The sequence below is a fragment of the Rhinopithecus roxellana genome, chromosome 12, assembly GCF_007565055.1.
Source record: "Rhinopithecus roxellana isolate Shanxi Qingling chromosome 12, ASM756505v1, whole genome shotgun sequence".
NCBI classification, from domain to species: domain Eukaryota; kingdom Metazoa; phylum Chordata; class Mammalia; order Primates; family Cercopithecidae; genus Rhinopithecus; species Rhinopithecus roxellana.
In genome coordinates, this window is record NC_044560.1 from 107,399,451 (window position 1) to 107,422,235 (window position 22,785).

General features: G+C 53.8%; 2 protein-coding genes across 4 annotated transcripts in view; both read right to left on the bottom strand.

The window, feature by feature from the left end:
• The window catches only part of SLC8A2 (solute carrier family 8 member A2), a 43,614-nt gene extending 33,639 nt beyond the window's left edge, over nt 1-9,975 (bottom strand). The window contains exons 1-2 of one of the 3 annotated variants that reach the window (XM_030913657.1): nt 9,720-9,975; nt 3,684-4,374 (exon numbers count right to left, since the gene is read on the bottom strand). In XM_030913657.1, the coding sequence (XP_030769517.1) occupies nt 3,684-4,358 (675 nt within the window). In that variant the 5' untranslated portion in view covers nt 4,359-4,374; nt 9,720-9,975. The remainder of the gene's footprint in view (nt 1-3,683; nt 4,375-9,719) is intronic. The other 2 variants (XM_030913658.1, XM_030913659.1) reach the window with 2 other exon arrangements.
• A 2,991-nt stretch (nt 9,976-12,966) lies between these two features.
• Nucleotides 12,967-21,413, bottom strand: KPTN (kaptin, actin binding protein). The gene is made up of 12 exons (XM_010377398.1): nt 21,074-21,413; nt 20,644-20,726; nt 20,437-20,521; nt 20,302-20,356; nt 18,761-18,836; nt 18,570-18,643; nt 18,108-18,217; nt 17,675-17,752; nt 15,454-15,529; nt 14,587-14,722; nt 14,314-14,496; nt 12,967-13,370 (listed from the first exon to the last, which is right to left on the bottom strand). Exons 1-12 carry the CDS (start codon nt 21,294-21,296, stop codon nt 13,242-13,244), a joined length of 1,308 nt encoding a protein of 435 aa, XP_010375700.1. The 5' UTR covers nt 21,297-21,413; the 3' UTR covers nt 12,967-13,241.
• Between the last annotated feature and the right edge of the window lie 1,372 nt (nt 21,414-22,785).

Consider the following 22,785-nt stretch of genomic DNA (forward strand, 5'->3'; position numbering starts at 1 on the left):
CCCCTGAGATACAGTATTGGAAATCTGGGGGTGTTTATGGGCTTCCATAATCACTAGGGAGGGGGACATGGTCTTGGCCTTTCCTGGCCCGATGACATCCAGCAACTCACGGGACAGTCCCACACAATACAGAAATGTTCCATATGCTGGCTTATTTCAGAACCTGCCACTAACGTTCTTATCCGTGAAAACACTGTTTATGATAGTTAGAATTTATAACTCTGTTTTATGTATTTTTTTTTTTCTTTTTTGAGATGGAGTTTTGCTCTTGTTGCCCAGGCTGGAGTGCAATGGCGCAATCTCAGCTCACCGCAACCTTCGCCTCCCGGGTTCAAGTGATTCTCCTGCCTCAGCCTCCCAAGTACCTGGGATTACAGGCATGCACCACCACACCTGGCTAATTTTGTATTTTTAGTAGAGACAGGGTTTCTCCATGTTGGTCAGGCTGGTCTTGAACTCCCGACCTTGGGTAATCTGCCCACCTCGGCCTCCCAAAGTGCTGGGATTACAGGCGTGAGCCATTGCACCCGGCTTATGTATATCGTTTATATCTTTTTTTTTTTTTTTGAGACGGAGTCTCGCTCTGTCGCCCAAGCTGGAGTGCAGTGGCCGGATCTCAGCTCACTGCGAGCTCTGCCTCCCGGGTTTACGCCATTCTCCTGCCTCAGCCTCCCGAGTAGCTGGGACTACAGGCACCCACCACCTCGCCCGGCTAGTTTTTTGTACTTTTTAGTAGAGACGGGGTTTCACCGTGTTAGCCAGGATGGTCTCGATCTCCTGACCTCGTGATCCGCCCACCTCGGCCTCCCAAAGTGCTGGGATTACAGGCTTGAGCCACCGCGCCCGGCCGTTTATATCTTTTTTAAATGTCTTTTTTTTTTTTTTTTTTTTCTGACATGAAGTCTATCTCTGTTGCCCAGGCTGGAGTGCAGTGGCCCAGTCTCAGTTCACTGCAACCTCCACCTCCCAGGTTCAAGCATTTCTCCTGCCTCAGCCTCCCGAGTAGCTGGAATTACAGGCACCAGCCACTATGTCCAACTATTTTTTGTAGTTTTAGTAGAGATGGGGTTTCACCATGTTGGTCAGGCTGGTTTCAAACTCATGACCTCAGGTGATCCATCCACCTCAGCCTCCCAAAGTGCTGGGATTATAGGTGTGAGCCACTGTGCCTGGCCTTATGTATGGTTTCACATACTCCAAATACACTTGTTTTAAGTCTCGTGGCTACCTGTTGCTCTTCCTAGACTTCTTGCATGTAATGGTTTCTGATATTTTTCTTTCTCTGAAGCCCAACTTATTCATTATATATCGATGCCTGCATTTGGCTCCCTTGTCATGAGGGTATTTGTGATGAAGCATTTCCAGGTGGAAATGCAGTGTTCTGTTAGAAACCTTTTCTTCAGGCGGGGCACAGTGGCTCACGCCTGTAATCACTTGAGGTCGGGAGTTCAAGACCATCCTGGCCAACATGGCAAAATCCCGTCTCTACTGAAAATACAAAAATTAGCTGGGCATGGTGGCGCACACCTGTAATCTCAGCTACTCGGGAGGCTGAGGCAGGAGAATCGCTTGAACCTGGGAGGTGGAGATTGCAGTGAGCCAAGATCATGCCACTGCCCTCCAGCCTGGGCGACAGAGAAAGACTCCGTCTCAAACAAAAAAATAGAAATCTTTTCTTTGTAACACAGTTTGGACATTATATTGACTTTTTGGAAGCCAAATGCATAGGGGAGTTTGTTAATGAATAGCTAACATTTACTCTGTTCCAGGCAGACTATTTTAAGTCTTTCCACACGGAGCAATTCAGTTAATCCTGATGGCAGCCCTATGAAGTCAGCACTCTCATGATCCCCGTTTTACAGGTGGGGAAACTGAGGCATGGAGAAGCTAAGGAACCTGCCCTAGGTCACACAGTGAGGGAAAGGCAGAGGTGGGATTTGAACCCAGATCTCTGGCTTCAGGTACATGGATCAAACTCTGAGGCTACAAGATCTCTCTGTTATTACCTAAGAATTTCATGTCAGCAGAAATAAAGGGATGTAACAAAATATCTGTTACATTCTCCTTTCTTCCTTTCTTTTCTCTTTTTTGAGAGAGTCTCACTCTGTCACCCGGGGTAGAGTGCAGTGGGGCCATCTTGGTTCACTGCAACTTCCGCCTCCCAGGTTTAAGAGATTCTCCTGCCTCAGCCTCCCGAGTAGCTGGGATTACAGGTGAGCACCACCATGCTGAGCTAACTTTTGTATTTTTAGTAGTGATGGGGTTTCACCATGTTGGCCAGGCTGGTCTCAAACTCCTGATCTCAGGTCCTGCCTCGACCTCCCAAAGTGCTAGGATTACAGGCGTGAGCTGCCACACCTGGCCTCAAAGGCCTTTTTGAAAGCCTAAGTCAGGACACTGACTTCATTTTAACAGCACCTTAAACTATGATATATCACTGCACGCTTTTCACCATGGCAGATGAGAAACTCTCTCCTCTTTCTCTCTCCCTCTTTCAGGAGCCCTGTCTTCTGGTGTCACTGTCCTCCCCTTTCCTCACTGTGGCTTCTGATCCCTCTGTTATATATCCTCCTTCACAGAAAACCCACAAGGCAATTTTTCTGTCTCTAGCTTCAGATCCTTCCTGGGAAGAAACTGTAACTGGCAGAAACCTGACAGATAGGCAAAAATAGATTACACACATGTGTGAATGAATCCTGGACACCTGCAAATAAATTATGCATGTGTGTGACTGAATTAGGCCAGGCCCATAAATAAATTATGCAAATATAGGAGGCAGTCATGGGGTTGTGGGAACTACATTAGGCAAACATTGTCAAGGAAGACTACATAGTATGCAGGTTAAGACACGGGCTGAGCGAAAGGCTAATAATTATGAGAATATAGGTATAAATTATGCAGCTGTGAGTCTAAATTTTGTCTCACTATTGGAATAAATTATGCAAAGCAGTCACTGGGCTTATATCGATGTTGCGTTGGATGAGAGTATACGTTACACTGAAGTGGCATAAATTATCCCAACATCAGAAACTGATGATGAATAATGAATGAATCATGCAAACCGTGATTACATATCTGGCAAATGGCTAAATTATGCAGATGTAGGTATGTATCTATGCAAGCCTGTGGATAAATTATGCAAATTGCACTAAGTTACTCAAGTCAATTAGCAACGTTGGAAAACACAAGGCTGGATTATATGCGAGGGTAGTATGAATTATGTGAATGGAGGATGTCTTATTGCAAAAGCGAGACTCAATTATGCAAAAGGTAGAGAGTGTAGGAAAACATGTGAACATACCTAGCATGCATTACACAGATCACAGGGGCTCTGTTCGTACATACAACACCCTTTTGGGAGCTAAAAGGTGCCCCTTCCAAATAAGCGTACTGTTATTAAGTGCAAAACAGTGCATCCCTCCAGGCAAATCAATGTTTGCTGCACCCTCCAGAGATATGGCTGGGTAGCATGAGCAGGACTCCAGCTCCCCCCAGCAGGACTTGCCCTGTTTGACTTAATCCCCTTGTGCAGTCTGTGACCTGCACAACTGTACTTAGCAGCCCTCTCAGATGTGCGCGTGCATTTCTGCAAATACACCAATCAACATTCCAAGCCAAGAGCCACCTCTCTGGATTTCGCAGACACACATGCACCAAGAAAGCATCCATGGGTCTTTGCTCACCTGGACCACACCCGGGGAAAAAACAGCAAGGATGAGATAAAGCCAAACATAGGCGAAGATGCTCCAAGAGGCAGTGACGAAGAAGACTCTCAGGTGCTTGATCTTGCGGCTCTCGCCGGCTGGGATGACATAGATGCACACAGCAATGACCACAAACATGTTGAAGGCAGCGCTGCCCACGATGGTGCCTGGGCCCAGCTCACCCGCCTGGAAGTTGTGACCGCAGACCTCGATGACTGACAGCAGGATCTCGGGTGCAGAGGAGCCCAGGGCCATGAGCGTGAGGTTGGACACTGTCTCGTTCCAAATGCGAACGGTGCCCACGCTGGTCTCGCCGTTGGCCTTGGTGATGGTGATCTCCTTTTCTTTTGATGTGATGACCTCGATGGCCGCCATGAAGCGGTCGGCGATGATGGACACTCCCAGAAACATGTAGACCATGGCCACAAAGTAGACCACTGCCCGTGCCGCCTTGTCACCCAGCGATGGGTCGTCGGGCTCCCACACGGGCAGCAGCACCCCCGGCTGGCAGCGGTAGGACCCCTGGCAGCCCCCTGTGTTGGTGTCGCTGTCATTGGCCGGGGGAGGCGGCAGGGAGGGGGTTGGGGTGGCTGCCCCGGAGCATGGGGGAGCCGCCAGGAGGAGTGCGACCCCCACCAAGGCCAGGGGAGCCATGGGGGGTGGTGGGGTCCTATGGGGAAGGAGGAGGAGGTCTGGGTGAGGGAAGCAAACCCCTTTGTGTAACACAAAGTTCAAAGCTCACTGGGGAAGGAGGGTTAGGGGAGAAGCTGAGGACCAGTGCAGGGAGGATGGGGACCCAGGGTGACGGAGACACAGAGAGACACAGAGAGTGCCAGAGACCCACAGAGAGAGAAAGACTGAAAGATAAGGACAGAGGAACCCCCATGCGCTGCTGGTGGGAATGCAGATTGGTCTATGCACTTCGGGAAACTACAGCCGAACACACCACACATCGTGCAATTCAGCAGTTTTGCTCCTTGGTATGTGCCTGAGAAATAGGTCCTTATGTCCACTAAGGAGCCAGGCGCAGTGGCTCACACCTGTAATCCCTGCACTTTGGGAGGCCGAGGTGGGTGGATCACCTGAGGTCAGGAGTTCAAGACCAGCCTGGCCGACATGGTGAAACCCCGTCTCTACTAAAAATACAAAAACTAGCTGGGCAGGGTGGCGGGAGCCTGTAACCCCAGCTACTCGGGAGGCTGAGGCAAGAGAATCGCTTGAACCTGGGAGGCGGAGGTTGCAGTGAGCTGAGGTGGCGCTACTGTAGTCCAGCCTGGGTGACAGAGTGAGACTTCATCTCAAAATAAAATAAAACAAGAATGTTCATAGCAGCTTTATTTATAATAGCGTCAATCTTGAAACAACCCAGAGGCCTATCGGCAGTAAAATGGAGATAGATGTTTGGAGGATTTGCACAGTGAAATATAGAGCACTGAAAAGGGAGTGGATTATTTGCTGCTGCACCCAGCACATGGATGAATCTCACAGATGTCACAGCGGCTGAATGAAGCCAGGCACAAAAGCACACAAACTGCCAAATTCACTGAGAGGCAGGGAGCAGGAGGCTCTGAGTTTGTTAGGAGATTCAGTCTCCAACTCGGCCCTGTGAAAGCTCTTGCGCAGGATTTGGGCTGTGGCGGGTGTTGGACCATGTCTGTTTCAAGGAGGGCTGGGGAGGGGTTGCTGGAGGGTCTCATTCATGTCCCTCCCCAAGGTGGTAGCAGGCATCAGTCTCTCCAGCTTCCCGGTGTCTGACCTGGGCTTCTCCCCAGGCTCTGTAAGTGGTGCAGTTCCTTAGGGGCTGTGACATCCAAGGCCCTGTGCCGGGCTTTCTGTCCCATTTGTGGGTGTGGGGGCTCTACTGTTTCATTATTTCTCTCCCTGCCTCAGGTGCTGAGTTTGAGTGGCTATTATCGTGTCTTATCTGGGTCTCCTTTTAAAACACAAATCACTGGACACGGTGGCTCACACCTGTAATCCCAGCACTTTAAGGCCGAGGCAGGTGGATCACCTGAGGTCAGGAGTTTGAGACCAGCCTGGCCAACAGGGTGAAACCCTGTCTCTACTAAAAATACAAAAAATACAAAAAAAAAAAAAAAATTTAGCCAGGTGTGGTGGCGTGTGCCTGTAATCTCAGCTACTCAGGAGGCTGAGGCATGAGAATTGCTTGAGCCAGGGAGGCGGAGGTTGCAGTGAGCCAAGATCATGCCATTGCACTCCAGTCTGGGCGACAAAACCAGACTCTGTCTCAAAAACAAAACAAAACCAACAACAAAAAAAAGCCCACAAATCGGCTTGCATCATCCCTCTGCTGTTCAGAACCCCCATGGCTCCCATCTCACTCACAGCACCAATGTCCTCTCCAGGGCCTGTGAGGTCCTGCACAATCTGGCCCCGAATCCCTTTCTGGCCTTTTTTTCTGCCCTCTCCCCGTCACCCAGTCTGCCTCAGCCACCCTCACCTCCCCTCTGCTCCTCAGCCTCACCAGACAAGCTTCTGCCTTGGAGCCCTGGCACCTGCTGTTCCCCCTCCCTCGAACACACTTCTCTATTTGTGTATTTATTTTTGAGACAGGGTCTCGCTCTGTCGCCGAGGCTGGAGTGCAGTGGCGCCATAACAGCTCACTGCAGCCTCGACCTCCAGGGCTCAGCGATCCTCCCTCCTCAGCCTCCCAAGTAGCGGGAAGTACAGGCGTGCGCCACCACACCCAGCTAATCTTTTGTAGAGCCGGGAGTCTCTTTGTTGCCCAGGCTGTTCTTGAACTCCTGGGTTCAGGCGCTCCACCTGCCTTGGCCTCCCAAAGTGCTGAGATCACAGGCGCATGCCACCGTGCCCGGCCCACTCTTCCCCACATATCCACTAGCCTTGCTCCCTCCTCCCTTTCGGGTTTCCACTCTGATGTCACCTTCCCCGAACACCCCATCCAAAATGACACCCTCCCGCTTTGGGGAGTGCCCCTCCATTCCACAGGTGAGAGGACCAAGGTACAGAGAGGTTATGGAACTTGCCCACATCATCCAGCACCAACTCTGGCTCCCAGGTCGGCTCTCCAAGAGTGGCCCTGACTCTGAGCTCCTCCGCCCCGCCCTCACGTTGCCACGGTAACCCAGTGGCTTATCAAAAAGGGAGGGAGAGAGGAAGAGAGGTGTCCTGGGAGCCTCCACCCTCCCAGACCCTTCTGCCACCAGCCTCATTTCTTCTAGGGGCTTCCATTTGCCTGAAAAGCTCTTCTGAGAGTCTAACCCACAGCCTGTCCCCAACTCACACCCACGTACCCATGGGCTGGGAGCTGGCTCCTCTGGGGGAGGGAGGCAGCGTGTTGGCAGAACTTCCCAAGAAGGAGAGAGCAAGCGAGGAGCACGCCTGTGTGCGTCTGTGTGTGTGTGTGTGTGTGTGTGTGTGTGTGTGTGTGTGTGTGCAGGCAGGGGCGGGGAAGAGGGGTGATTCTTAAAGGGCACTGCACAATTAGCCCCGTCAGCAAGGCCCCTAATGATACATCTAATTAGCAGCCCCCTAATTAGCAACAACTTAGGCATAATTACAAACCCACCAGGATCCAAAGCAAAGACTCATGCTCCCTTCTCCCTCCGCCTCCCCGGCTTTCAGGAGAAATAGGAGTCAGGAATTCTTCTAAAGCATCAAACCAAACCCCACTCTCTCCGGGAGGAAGCCTTGGCCTGGGAATTCTTCCCTCAGGTTTAACCACCTGTCCCTGCTGCTGTAGTTCTCAAGGGAGACCAGGGCCAGGTGATGGGGGTTCTCATGTCCACCCTCCTAGCCCAGGGGCTGGTCAAGTACAGCCTAGTGCAATCCCTTTTTCCTGCAAAACCTGGTTTCTCGCTGGGGCCTTGCGGGAGGAGCAGTCAGGGAGAGAAAGCACTAGATAAATATTTGTGAAATGAATGACCAAGAGGTCTGAGCCCTGTCACTGGGGACCATGGGCTCCCTCTGCTCCCGGCTCCTGCCTCTGCCTCTCCATCCACCAGCAGCCCTGAAACCCAATCTGCTTTTAGAATCCGGGGGCAAAAGGATCAGGTGGAGCCCAGGGTGGGAATGGGGAGGGCAGATGGCAGGCACCATCTCCCAGGGCCATCTCTCCCTCCCTTTGCGGGCCTGTGGCCAACGGGTCAGCGGTGGGCACCCCTGTTCCACCTCACACACCTCTTGGGTCCTTGGTCAGAAGAACGGGACTGCATGTCTGGGGGTGGGTGCAGTCTGGCGTGCCAGGTAAGACCCCTCCCTCACATCCCTCACGCTGCCACCCCACAGTGGGGCGGTGCTGCGAGGGGTGCTTTCCTGACTGTGCCTGTGTTGGGGGGCTGGCCCTCAGACTTCTAAACATGCACGTTTACTGCCCCAGCGTGAGCCCAAGTGCTCCCAACCACCTCGAAATGGTCCAGCGTGGGGATCACATCACAGAGTTTGGGTGCTTGGGGCTGTGATACACTGATAATAGGTAAACTGAGGTCCAAAGGAGGAACAGGGCTCTTAACCTAGTGCTCTTTAAAGTCATCTGAAGCCCCCCGCAGGCACTGTCACACAGGGCTGGGACCTCACCTGCAGCCAGGGAGACACACACACACACACACAGACCAGGGCTACAGGCACAGCCTCATACCTTTTCTCCATCACTCACTCTCTCGCCCACCTTCTCCATGGCCTCCTTCACTCAAGGAAGGCAGCCAGTGTGTTGGCCAGGGCCCTCTCAGCATCCCCCAAGAGGTGGCGGAGAAGCTGTTGAGACCCACCCCCACTGAGACAGGTGTGAGGCTGGCACACCAGGAAAGGGATGGAAGTGAGACTGCAGGAAGGACTGGCCTGGTCTAACCCAGTACCCTGTGCTTGCCCGGAGCAGGAAAGGCGCTCAGTAATTATCAACAAGAATGAATGAATCAAGAGCTGAACAAACAGCAAGAGGTATGGAAGTTAGACGGTAGGAAGGACTGGTCCAGTTATACGAGGAAGAATGGGGAGGTTAGATTGAAGGGACATCTGGTCTCATATCTACTACAAAGACTACCGGTTAAACTGCAAGAAGGACCGGCCTCAGAATGTCAGAAACAAGGCAAGGGGAGGCGGGCTCGGTTCTCAGGGGAGAGTTGGGGTGGGTGCCGGCTGGGAGGACCAGAGAGAGCAAGGGAGCTCTGCTGAAGTGGGGAGAGGAGTTTAGCGGACTCCAGGCCTGGGGGAGCCCACTCTGCGGGTGGGGGAGGTCTTCTTCCTCCAGGTCTCCCCTGCCAGGGGCGGAGACAGTGGTGTGGAGGAGGAGGGCACACTGGCTCCCAGGGAGAGCCAGAGAAGAGGAAAGAGAGAGAGAAACAGAGACTGAGATACCCAGAGGTAGAGATGGAGACGAGGGGGAGAGAGAGAGAGAAAGAGAGAGCGGGAGAGAGAGACGCGGACATGGAAAGAGACAGAGACACAGAGAAAGCAGAGACAGAGAGAGACACAGGAAAGCTGAGACAGGGGAGAGAGACAGAGACACAGAGACACAGAGAAACAGAGATGGCGCAAGAGGAAAGGAGAGAGAAACCCAGGACTTAGAGACAGTAGAGACAGAGCCCCCCGGCACAGAGACACAGAGTGAGAGAGACAGGAGTGAGAGACTGAGAGACAGGGACTCCCAGAGGCGGCCAGACTCTGCTAGACAGAGACCCTTGAGAGATGTGGAGAGACAGAAAGATGAGACCCAGACACAGGAAGGCGGGGGCGGAGGTAGAGAGCGCGGGAGGGGGGGGTGCCCCAGACGGGGTGGGGGCGGGGTGTCCTCCCCCCCAGTACCCAGGTGGCCCCCCTCCCCAGCCGCCTGAGAACCAGGAGGGGCTGAAGGTGTTGGGGCGGCTGGTGGCACTCCCACCCCACAGAAGGTACCCGTGCTGGGCTAGGCAGCCCCCCACCTCCATAAACCAGCCCAGGGAAGCCAGCTCCAGGCTTCCCGAACCGCCCCCATTCCGCGCCTGGGGTAACCCCGTCCTTTTCCCACGCCCCCACCTACCCACCAATGGGGTCTCTTACCTGCGGCTACAGCCTGCAGCAGGTCCCCCCAGCGCTGGGCTGGCAGTGGTGGGCGACTCCGCCCGAAAGAGAGAGAGAGATTGAGAGAGAGAAAAGCCGGAGACTGAGAGGGAGAGCCGGGGAGGAGGGGAGGGAGAGGGGATAGAGGGAGGAGAGGAGGAGAGGGGAGGGACACGGGGGAGGGGGAGTCGGCGAGGGAGCGAGAGAGGGGGAGGAGCCGGAGAGAGGGGGAGGAGGCGGAGGCGGGCAGAGGGGAGGCGGTGCGGGAGGCGGGGGAGGCCCGGGGAGGGGAGGAGCAGGGAGCCTGAGCCTCCTCCCCAGCCTCCGGGTTCAGCACCAGAGGCAGGGGACAGCAGCGGAGGGCGCTCCTGTGCGTTTCAGAAGCAGCCCCCGCCCCCCAACACACACACACGCACACACATACACGCACACAGTCTCCCAGCCATACAAGGGCCAACAGCTACAAATAGTTACAGACTCACAGAACTAGGGGGAGGGCAAGAATGTTTAGCTGGAGTCAGATCCAAATTCACATACTGTGCCTGCACAGCCTCACAAAGGAGGCCAGAAACAACCACAAAGACACCCATTAATAAGAATAACAACAGCTGCCATGCATACAGGCAGCCCTGACCACGTGCCTGGCATCGGCATCACATTATTATTTGAGACAGGGTCTCACTCTGTCACCCAGGCTGGAGTGCGGTGGCACGATCTCAGCTCACTGCAGCCTCAACCTCCTGGGCTCAAGCAATCCTGCTGTCTCAGCTTCCCGAGTAGCTGGGACTACAGGTGCCCGCCACCACCACCACGCCAGGCTTTTTCCCTCCATTTTTTTTTTTTTTTTTTTTTTTTTTTTTAAGAGACAGGGTCTCACTATGTTACTAAGGCTGGTCTCCAACTCCTGGGCTCAAGTAATCCTTCTGCCTCGGCCTCCCAAAGCGCTGGGATTATAGGTAAGAACCACCGCACCTGGCATGTTCTAACTTTTTTTTATATATTCAGGACATACGTTGACACAATCGACCCTTACACCAACTTTGTGAGGTAAATGCTATTATGAGCTCCACTTACAGACAGGGAAACCAAGGCACGAGGTGGTAAATATGGCTCCAGATTCTGCACCCTTAACTGCTGCACCGTACAATTCCCCAGGCTGAGGACCGGTCAAGTCAAGAAGACACCTGCAGGTTGGGCAAGGTGGCTCACGCCTGTAATCCCAGCACTTTGGGAGGCCAAGGCAGGCAGACCACTTGATGTCAGGGATTTGAGACCAACCTGGCCAACAAGGCGAAACCCCGTCTCTACTAAAAATCCATAAAGTAGCCGGGCGAGGTGGCACACACCTGTAATCCTGTAAGCTACCTGGGAGGCTGAGGCAGGAGAATCACTTGAACCTGGGAGGTGGAGGCTGCAGTGAGCTGTGATCACGCCACTGCACTCTAGCCTAGGCGACAGAGTGAGACACCGTCTCCAAAACAAAAAGACATGAACTGCAAAGGGCCAGGCAGGTGGCCTGGGCTCCTGAAGACACAAACTCACGCGCCCTCTGATGGGCCCACACACATACCCCCACACAAGCACACACCTCTGCAAGGCACACCATCACTACACCCACTCCCAATCCCACTCCCCCCCCCGACAGGGGGTGATGGTGTGTGAGTTGGTGTGGCGTGCTCCTTCTCCACAGGTGGACAGTGGGAGGGAGGGGGCCCTACTCGTGCCACCGGTCCTGCCCACTGCCAGTCCTGGCTGGACACCATCAGGCCTGCTGCCAGGGGAGGGAGAGGATCCAGCTCCCTGCAACTTCCCACGCCTGGGCCTGGCTTCTGGTAACGAGGGTGAAGACAGGGATGGCCAGGAGTTGCTGAGCTCCTAACTCCCATAAACGCTCGGTAGACAACTGGTGGCTGGGTCTTCTCTGTCAGTGCTGGTGGTCAGACTTCTGGGTGGACCTCCATAGCAGGAGGCAGACAGATGGCCAGAATGACTAGTGTCTGCCTCTCCCCTGAACCCCCCAGGAAGCAGGTGTCCTGCCCAACCTCTGCCCCCAGCCTGGATATGGCCCAGGAAATGATCATCCCCCAACCCTGCTGACCCAGATTCTATTCCTGGCCTGCAGTGGAGGGAGGACAAGACTTGCATCGTTCCCGTCCTCCACTGGTCCTAGAGACACAGGCCTCTGATTCCTTCTCCTGGTAATACAGAAAGGAGCACAGGAGGCCGGGCACGGTGACTCACGCCTGTCATCCCAGCACTTTGGGAGGCCGAGGCGGGTGGATCACCTGCAATCAGGAGTTTGAGACCAGCCTGGCCAACGTGGTGAAACCCTGTCTCTACTAAAAATACAAAAAAATTAGCCGGGCATGGTGATGCACACTTGTAATCCCAGCTACTCAGGCGGCTGAGGCAGAATCGCTTGAACCAGGAGGCAGAGGTTGCTGTGAGCCGAGATCGCGCCACTACACTCCAGCCTGGGAGACAGAATGAGACTCCGTCTCACACACACATACAAGACCACAGGCAAGGCAACTCCTACCACCACAGGCTAGGAGAATCAGGCTTCTCTCCCGCTCCCTGGGGCCCCAATCCCCTGGGCATTTTAGATTAGGTCTAAGCTTAGCCCTTTCCAGCATGGTCTAGCCTGCAAGTCTTCTCCCTGGGTCTTGCCTCAGTGCTCCCCACTGAGAACTAAGCTCACTTTCTGCTGGGTTTAACCCTGGCCCCCTGCAGGGGTCTGACCATACCTACTTTTTGTTGGGGTCCAACCTCAGCATCATTCATAGGGAGTCTAGCCTCAGACCCTCTGCTACAAATGGACCACTGTTTTCCCACAGCAGCCCTTTCTACCCACAAGTTTTCCTCTAAACGCTCAAGCTCCTTGCCTTTCCACTGGGATCTACCCTCAGATCTAGATCTTTCCACTGGGGTCTCATGTCAGCCCACTCCACTAGGGTCTAACCTCAATTCACTTGCTGGGGTCTAACCTCAGTTCTTTTCCTTCCACTTTACATAGTCTGTTTCCCAGTGGTTTAACTTTAGCCTTTCTGCTAAGGTGTCACCTCATTTCTTTCTCTTGGGTTCTACCCTGGGATCTAACCTCCATCCTGTATCTGGGTCTAGCCTTGGATTCCCTCTCCCCCAAATCCGTCTCCCTCAATTCCTCTGGGTGAATCCAGCATCCAACACAGAGCCAGGCATACAGCAGGTGCCCACCAAATGCTTGCCGAACAAAATAATCGAGACAACTGGGAAATGCTGTTCTTCTGGACATATAAATAACCATCAGTTAGCCAATTCTCATCGAGAGTGGACAGGGTGGGTCGGGATCATCCCTGCTTTCAAATAGGGACACTGAGGCACAGAGAGAGGAGTGGGTTAGCTGGGGTCTCAGGACACAGCTTCACCACCCTGGGGAGGTCTGAGGAGAGCATCCTGTCCTTCAGGACACCCCCCACCAGCGGGTGGCGGTAAGCATGCCATGAGTCGCCCCAGGTCTGGGAAGAGTGGGTGCATGGGTGCTTAAGAGGCTGCATTTTCAGCTGGCCCTGCACCTGCCTCGTCCTCCAACCCCTGTAGCCGACGTCTCCTCTGCTCCACTTGATGTCGAAGCCGGGTCAAGACCAGCTCCGAGGCCTGGATCAGGCTGTGCTGTGGGGAACAAGAGAAGGAGGGGGATGGAGCTGAGGAAGAGCTGCAGAGGGGAAAGGTTACATCATGGCGGACAGTCTAGAGTGAAGCAACTCCAAAGGCCAGGAGCTCGGCCCAGGTGGGAGGGCAGAGAGCAGACCAGTGTGTGGGATGGGAATGGGCCTCTGTGATAGGGGTGAAGGGGAGTGGCCTGTAGCGAATTTCTAGTGGGAGGGACAAAGCCTAGACCCAAATGTAAGGAACTGAGATTAGAAGAAATATAAAATTTAGCCAGGCGTGGAGGCAGGCGCCTGTAATCCCAGCTACTCGGGAGGCTGAGGCAGAAGAATCACTTCAACCCGGAAGGTGAAGGTTGCAGTGAACTCAGATCACGCCACTGCACTCTAGCCTGGGCAAACAGAGTGAGACTTTGTTTCAAAAAAAAAAAAAAAAGAAGGGTGAGGTGTGGTGGCTCACGCCTGTAATCCTAGCACTTTGGGAGGCCGAGGTGGGCGGATGACTTGAGGCCAGAAGTTCAAGACCAACCTGGGCAACATGGTGAAACCCCGTCTCTACTAAAAATACAAAAATTAGCTGGGCGTGGTGGCGGGCCCTTGTAATCCCAGCTGTTTGAGAGGCTCAGGCACGAGAATCGTTTGAACCTGGGAGGTGGTTGCAGTGAGCTGAGATCGAGTCACTGCACTCCAGCTTGGGTGACAGAGCAAGACTCTGTTTCAAAAATAAAAGAATAAAAAGAATAAATACATAAATAAATCTCCTTCACCAGGCCGGTGCCCCCACCCCAGCTGCTGTGAGCGCTCACAGATGCCCCTTTCTCCTGGGAGTTGTCCTGGCCGGTAGGAATTGCCTACCAGAAATGAGTTCCTCCCTCCTCCGGAAGGTGGCCTGCACCCCCTGCCAGAAACTGCTGAGGTCAACCCTTCTCCCTGAGAGCCGGGGTTACCTGCAGGATGTGCACGCCCTTCAGGGAGACCACGGCAAGCTCCTGCAGCCCGTCCCCAGTCAGGTCCACGTGAGCCATGGCCAGCAGGGGACTCGAGAAGCCCCGCTGCCACAGCAGGCGGAACCCGTGCTGGGCCTCAGGGATCCCCGACTCTGGGCCCTGGTACTTATAACACAGCAGTTCCTGCAGGGGTGAAGAGTCAGGTCACACAGGAAGACGGGGGGCACAGTGGAGCGAGGACGGTGGGTGGTGGCTCCAACTGTCAGGTCCCACCTGTCCATAGGTGGCCACCAGGACTTCCGGCCGCCCATCCAAATCTACGTCGGTGACCAGGCCGCAGAGGACGCTGTCAAATTGGTCACTGCCGGGCAGGAGAAGCTGGTCTTCAAGGCCCCGGTGCAGCAGGTCCCTGAGGGTCCCAAATGCAGCAGACTGGGGTCAGCTTGCAGTGCCCGGCACCCTTGGCAGACGCTGAGCTGGGCACTGGTACTGCTTCCCTTCTCAGGCCTAGACACACTGGTCCTCTGGAAGCCTAGACGTCATCACCTCAAATATGGACATATTCACAGATCCAGCAAGGGGTCAACCTGTGCACGCAAGCCCTTCACCTCGGGGACCACCTCACTCCCAAATGGAAAGCCACAGGGTCCCATCTGGGGATTCAGAAACGCGTGTCCTCAATCTAGACACCCACGCTGCCTTCATGGAACCCCGAAGAGCGCTTGGCCCTGGCCGGACACCTTCACCACCCCTAGAGGGGTGCCAGGGCTGGCCATAGTCGCTTTCAAGAGCTGACTGGGAAACGTTCCCATGTAATCATGTTCATGGTTTGAAAGCCACCGTGGCGGAAGTATTTACATTTTGGAAACTCTGGCAGATGCTACAAACCTGGGCTTTCCTCGTGCATAGCCAGTGATTAGCCATTTGCCAGCACACCTACTACATCCATTCCAGGGGGCATCTCTGCTCCCACCCCCCCACCTCAACATATTCCCTGCAAGTCTAGACTTCAAAATTCACAGCCCCCGCCCCTGGGTCACAAGTATCTTTACTTGTCCAGCTCTGGGTAATCCACCCAAAGGAACTTACTGTGGAGAATGACAAGGTTAGACCACACCCATGTATCTCAGGCCCCCTTACCGATACACCACTGCTGGCTCCAACATGCTGGCCACAAGCACGCTGTACTCATCTTGTGCTGGCCTGTCCTTGGTCTCTGGAGAAGAAACATGAATGGTAATCCCAGCACTCTGGGAGGTCGAGGCGGGTGGATCAGCTGAGGTCAGGAGTTCAAGACCATCCTGGTCAACGTGATAAAACCCCGCCTCTACTAAAAATACAAAAATTAGCCAGGCATGGTGGCGGGCACCTGTAATGCCAGCTACTCAGGAGGCTGAGGTAGGAGAATTGCTTGAACCCGGGAGGCGGAGGTTGGAGTGAGCCGAGATCGCACCACTGCACTCCAGCCTGGGTGACAGAGCAAGACTCTGTCTCAGGAAAAAAAGAAAAAAAAAAAAAACATGAATGAAGAGGGGAACGGTTTTGTGGGGACAGGTTCCGGGCTCCTCATCATACCCCAGGCCCCTTTAATGAGAGACATGCAAGTTAGATCTCTGGAAAAAGTCTTGAGGCTGTTACAGAGGGAGGGTTAGAGATTGGCCTATGAGAGAAATTAGGAACGTCAGACACCAGAAGGAGAAATAGGTGTTAGATGATAGTCTGAGGTTCCGGGCGCGGTGGCTCACGCCTGTAATCCCAGCACTTTGGGAGGTCGAGGCAGGCAGATCGCCTGAGGTCAGGAGTTCGAGACTAGCCTGGCCAACATGGTGAAACCCCGTCTCTACTAAAAACACAAAAATCAGACACAAAAATCAGCCTGGTATGATGGCATACGCTTGTAATCCCAGCTACTCAGGAGGCTGAGGCAGGAGAATTGCTTGAACCCGGGAGGTGGAGGTGACAGTGAGCCGAGATTGAGCCACGGCACTCCAGCCTGGGCGACAGAGCCAGACTCTCTCTGGAAAAAAAAAAAAAAGACATTTGTGCATGTATGTTTACAGCAGCCCTTCACAACTGCAAAGATGTGGAACCAACCTAAGTGGCCATCGACTAATGAGTGGAGAAAGAAAATGTGGCATATATACACCATGGAGTACTACACAAGTCATAAAAAGGAAGGAAATGTCTTTTGCAGCAACTTAGATGGAACTGGAGATCATTACCCTAAGTGCAGTAACACAGGAGTGGAAAACCAAAAAAGGTATGTTCTCACAGAAGAGGGAGCTAAGCTATGAGTACACAAAGGCATACAGAGTATATGATGGGGTTTGGAGATTCAGAAGCGGGAAGGTGGGAGTGGGTATGGGATAAAAGCTACACATTAGGTACAACAGACACTACTCGGGCGATGGGTGTATTAAAATCTCAGAATCCATCACTATAGAATTTATCCATGCAACCAAAACCACTTGTGTCCCCAAAGTGATTGAAATACATTTTTTTTTCTTTTTTGAGACAGAGTCTCACTCCGTCGCCCAGGCTGGAGGGCAGTGGTGTGATCTCAGCTCACTGCCACCTCCACCTCCTGGGTTCAAGCGATTCTTCTGCCTCAGCCTCCCGAGTAGCTGGGATTACAGGCGCCTGCCAGCACGCCCTGCTAATTTTTGTATTTTTAGTAGAGATGGGGTTTCACTGTGTTGGTCAGGCTGGTCTTGAACTCCCAACCTCAGGTGATCTGCCTGCTTCAGCCTCCCAAAGTGCTGGGATTACCCCGCCTAGTCAAAACTTTTTTACACAAGCAAAATGCCAGTCAGGGATAGACCCCAGTAAAGGAGCAGGAATGATCAACATACTGGAGGAAAAGGCTAGACTCTGAGTGGTGGGACGGTGGTGAGTCCAGGAGCATAGCCGGGAGCTAGACTGCATCAAGAGACATAGCGAAGGGGCCACAGAGTAGGGTGAAGAAGTCCCGATGTGAGACATGCAGGTTAGGGTACAGAGGGAGAGGTGGACGCTCAGCCCCAGGCTACAGGGCTAAGGTTACACCAAAGTGAAGAGAACAACTATGGACTCTAACAGAAAATATATGGGTTAGGCCCCATGTGCCAGTCCTGGAAGTTACATTCACAGGAGGGGAGGGGAGGGAAGAGGTGCACTGCAGTTCAAGGCCTGGAGTGGGGGATCCAGGAGGGAGGGACTAGGGGCTGGACACTTTGGGAGAGGGGTGCAAATCTGGGTGGGAGGACCCAAGAATGCAGAGTTGTCTCTTCCCCCGACACGTTCCCAAGAATGCAGAGTTGTCTCTTCCCCCGACACGTTCCATCCACTGCTCTCTCCCCATCCCCTCAAACCCAGAGCTCACCCTTGGGGGCCGAGAGGCTGAACACGATCACTCGGGAGATGGGGCCGTCCTGCAGGACCGACCACATCTGCAGAACCTCTGCGTGAAGAGCGAGGACTCAGAGCCCCAGCCCCACCCTGGTCCCGCCCCCAGCCCTGAAACTTTTGCCTTTCCCCCTCACCGTTCAGCCCCACCATAGCCCAGTCCCTCCGCAGCTCTCAACCCCACCCAAGCCCCGCCCCCAACCCCACCCTCATCCCTTCCCCCCATTACCTTACTTCACCCAGCTCCAGCCCTTGACCCCACCTTATCCCCCCGCCCAGCTAGCCCCACCCTCATCCTTCAACCCCCTTACCTCCCTCTCCTACCCCACCCAGCTCCATCCTCAGCCCCACCCTGGCCCCGCCCCCAGCCCTCAATCCCACTCCTTACCCCGCCTCACCACGGTCCTCACCTCGACTCTGCTGGTCCACGTGGGCGACACGGACATAACCACTCTGACAGCCCAGAGCTGAGAGGCGCCGGGACGTGCCGGGGAGGTTGTGGATGTCCAGCCAGAGGACACTGGCGGGCGGATGGATAGATAGGACCAAGGGCCATTGCTGGGCCCCGCCCCGCCCCTCGGCCTCCCCAGGAGCAGTTGCCCCTCCCTGTAGCCCTGGGACCCTGCTGCCTGATTCCTCCTGGATAATCCTCACCACCCAATTCCTCTGGAGTCAATTCTCACCACCCGAGGGCTGAGTCCACCTCTTGCTTTTTCTGGTGTCACCCCTGCTGATCAATTTCTCTGAAGTCATGCTGTGGACTCGTTCTTCTGAGCTCCTCCCCTGTGCCCAACTTCTCTAAGGTCCCACCACCTGATTTCTCTGAGGTCACTGCCCCGGTCCCCGGTGGCCTCTTTCGGGACCTCTCCTACCTACTGGTCAGGTTCGTCAGCTCTGGGAAGAGGTTTTCCACGGGCTGTTCCTCAAACTGATGCAGCCCCTCGTTCTGGGGGAACCAAGACCCACCCCACACCCGCTTAAGTCAGTTTCACACATATACCCACCCAGCGCCAGCCCACAGTGAACCCCACAGGGCTCTGCCCAGCACGCCTCCCCGCCTCACCTCCTTGTAGAGATGAATAGCCGGGTCATTCCCACTCAAGAGAAACACGGTCTCCAGTTGATCCCCGACCTGGACCCTGAAAGCAGAGAAATCTAGAACCCACGGAAGTGGAATCCATGTGATCTGAGAACCAGAACTCTCCTCTTGCAAAAACCCCGGCCTATTGAGAACCTTAATATTCTGGGATCCAGACACTAGACCGAGGGTTAGAATCTCAGGGCTCAAGCTCCTGAGTACTCCATCTCCTTGAAACACACAACTGTAGAAACGAGCCCTCATAGAATCTCAGAATCAGGGAATGTACCTCCCAATCTCAGAATTGCGGGAACATGGCTTGCTAGAACCTCCCACTCTTAGAGCCCGCACCTACTCCTACCTTCGCTCTGTGGATTTAGGAATAGAATGTGGAACTCTAGAATGAACTGTAGAATCTTAGAAAGCTAGGACCTCTTCAATCTGAAACCCCAGTATTCTAGAAGTGCTGTTTTCTGTCTCTTTAGAAATACTAGGGCCGGGCGGGGTGGCTCAAGCCTGTAATCCCAGCACTTTGGGAGGCCGAGATGGGCGGATCACGAGGTCAGGAGATCGAGACCATCCTGGCTAACACGGTGAAACCCCGTCTCTACTAAAAAATACAAAAAACAGCACTTTGGGAGGCCGAGACGGGCGGATCATGAGGTCAGGAGATCGAGACCATCCTGGCTAATACGGTGAAACCCCGTCTCTACTAAAAAATACAAAAAAACTAGCCGGGTGAGGTGGTGGGCGCCTGTAGTCCCAGCTACTCGGGAGGCTGAGACAGGAGAATGGCGTAAACCCGGGAGGCGGAGCTTGCAGTGAGCTGAGAACCGGCCACTGCACTCCAGCCTGGGTGGCAGAGCAAGACTCTGTCTCAGAAAAAAAAAAAAACGATGCTCTAAAAAACAAACGTAGAATCTGATTGTGGGCAAGTTTGTGGTCTCCACTTAGCTACAGCTTTCCAACCTCAGCTGCATATGCGTATGTGGACACATGCTCCCTGTTACATTACACTCGTGCTTTCCATTCTCACATGACCTCCCTGGTCCCCAAAGGCATTTTAGTTTAATTTAATTTATTTATTTGTGAGACAGAGTTTCGCTCTCGTCACCTAGGCTGGAGTGCCATGGTACAATCTCGGCTCACTGCAACCTCCACCTCCCAGGTTCAAGTGATTCTCCTGCCTCAGCCTCCTGAGTAGCTGGGATTAGAGGTGCATACCACCATCCCAGCTAATTTTTGTACTTTTAGTAGAGACAGGGTTTCGTCATGTTGGCCAGGGTGGTCTCGAACTCCTGACCTCAGGTGATCCATCCACCTCAGCCTCTCAAAGTGCTGGGATTACAGGTGTAAGCCACCGTGCCTGGCTGGCATTTTAGTTTTCAATTCCTAATCTAGTACAACCTCTTTATTTTCCAGAAGGGGAAACAGACTACAGGGATCTGTAAGTAAAGAAGGGGTTCGAGAACTCAGGGTTTCTACATTTACAGTGGGGTGGGTGCGGATGCCCAGGGGACACTCACTCTGCATGGCACAGCTGGAACGGAGTGAACTGGAGCTCCAGGTTCAGGCAGCTCTCTGTAGGGAGGGGCACAGGCACGCGAGCATGGGGGACCTGCCGGGGACCCTCTCCCTCCTCCCGTCCACGCCTCACTCACGGGCAATGGAGTCAAGGTTGTACTCAGAGCCGGGCTCATAGTCGCAGTAAATGTTCAGGAAGGGGCTGCCCTTGTCCCCTGAATCCTGGGGGAGGACACAGGGTTCAGGGGAGGGCAGGGGTGGCAGGTGGGATCTGGGGCAGCTCAGTGGAACTTACCATGTGTGTAAGGAGGAGGGCGAAGGGAGGTGGAGGGGGCTCTAGGTACCTTGATGAACGTGATCCCCACAACCAGACCCCGCTTGGGGGGTGACTTGTTGAAAGTGTCAATGGAGACAATCTCCGCGTCCACTGGGAGGGGAGAGTTCTAAGTTCAGTGTCAGGCAGACTCATGACTGCGATCTCCCAAACATGGTGAACTCTGGCCACCGCAATCATCATGCCCTCTGGTCTGAGTCCTGACCACTATCACCCGACCTCGGTTCCCTGGGTACCAGGGATCCTGACCTGTAAGTCTGAAGAATCCTGAAACCCTAGGCTCATCCAGGCCCCAACTATGCCTGCCTCCTGATCCCAGTGACCCCCTTAAACTACCCCGATTCCATTCTCCCAGCACGGTGACCCGGCTCAGGCAGAGCCTCAGAAGCCTTCTCAACACCACGTTCGAAGGCCCCTCCCAGCACCATAGCGCCACCAACCGGGAATGTAGTTGAACTGCAGCTCCTTGGCCACTGGCCGGATTTTCTGTCGGAGGTCTTGGTAGCGGAAGCCGAGCACCTTGCCTTTAAGCGTGGCGGCCAGCAGCTCCCCGCGCCCGCCGGCGCCGCCTGCCAGCCCATACACATTGCTCTGCGACGAGAAGCGCGTGAAGCTGTCCTCGCGCAGCGGACAAGGCCCCGCGGCCACGGCCGCTTCCCCCATCACGCCCCTCAGTTACGCACCCTCTCCGCAGTCCCCGCCGCCACCCGCACTACCCGACCTACGACTCTGTGAGCGACCTGAACCGCCGGGTGCCCGGCCGTTGCGCAGGCTGATGACGTACAAGAAGCTGCTGGCGTTGCCCTCTCCCAAGATGGCGGCCAGATTGCATGCTCGGGTCTCCCAGGCGACTTTGACCCACTGCGCCTGCGCACTCTTCTCCTTTCCATTTCTGGGCCAAGTGGCTGCCATAAGGAGTCTGTGACTAGAGATGGGAGGTGGCGGCCACGGCTTCTCGCTCTATGCTGTGTGGAAAGTCGAATCATCATCATCGTAAAACTTAATATTGCCCTTATGTGCCAGGAACTACTATAAGTGTATTCCATATAATTTATTAAAAATTTGCAAGGGGGTGGAGGTAGGTACTTAAATCCATTTTACAGATGAAGGAATTGAGGCACAGAGGGGTAAAGTAACTTGCCTAAGATCACACAGCTAGTAACGAGCGGTCAGTACTGGAAACCAAACAAGGTAATTCCACAGTTCACTTTTTTTTTTTTTTTGAGACGGAGTCTTGCTCTGTCACCCTGGAGTGCAGTGGTGCGATCTCAGCTCACTGCAACCTCTGCCTCCTGGGTTCAAGCGATTCTCCTGCCTCAGCCTCCCGAGTAGCTGGGATTACAGGTGCCACCACACCTGGCTAGTTTTTCTATTTTTAGTAGAGATGGGGTTTTGCTATTGTTGCCCAGGCTGGTCTCTAACTCCTGACCTCAGGCGATCCGCCCGCCTCGGCATCCCAAAGTGCTAGGATTATAGGTGTGAGCCACCTTGCCCGGACCATAGTTCGTAATCTTAACAGTATCACTTTTAAAATAATGAATACATTCTTCTTGACCCCAAGGAAAAATGATCCAGCTATAATAACCAACTCTTATCGAACACCTACTTGGTGACAGTCATGCTGGCTCTGATAATCTGACTCCTCACAATTGTTCTGCAAGGGCCTACTGTTACCCTCCCTGCCGGTTCACTTATTCAGGATTCATTGAGCTTTTACTGTGTGCCTGGACGTCCTTTGCAAATCTATCTCACTAATCTTTGCAAGAAAGAAACCTCTTCAAAGGGGTTTATTATCCCAGTTTACAGAGGATGAAATGGAGGCTCGGAAAGAGTAAGTCCACTGACGGACTCTTTAGTGGTGGGGACAGGATGTAAACCAGGTGTTCCCCACTCTGGGGCCTTCAGGGGTTCCTATCTGTGCTTCTTTGTCCCTAGAAGGCCACGAAGGTTTGGGTACTCTATGCACATGTGTGTGTCATTTCCAGAAAACATGGGTTGGCCAGCTGTCCTGGACACCTCGAGTACACACAGACTGCAAGCTCCATGAAGGAAGCAGCTGATCTCCCTTGATCACAGTCTTATCGCCTGTACCTGGACCACAAGACCTGACACAAAGCAGGCATTCAGTAAATGTGTCAAAAATCACAAACTA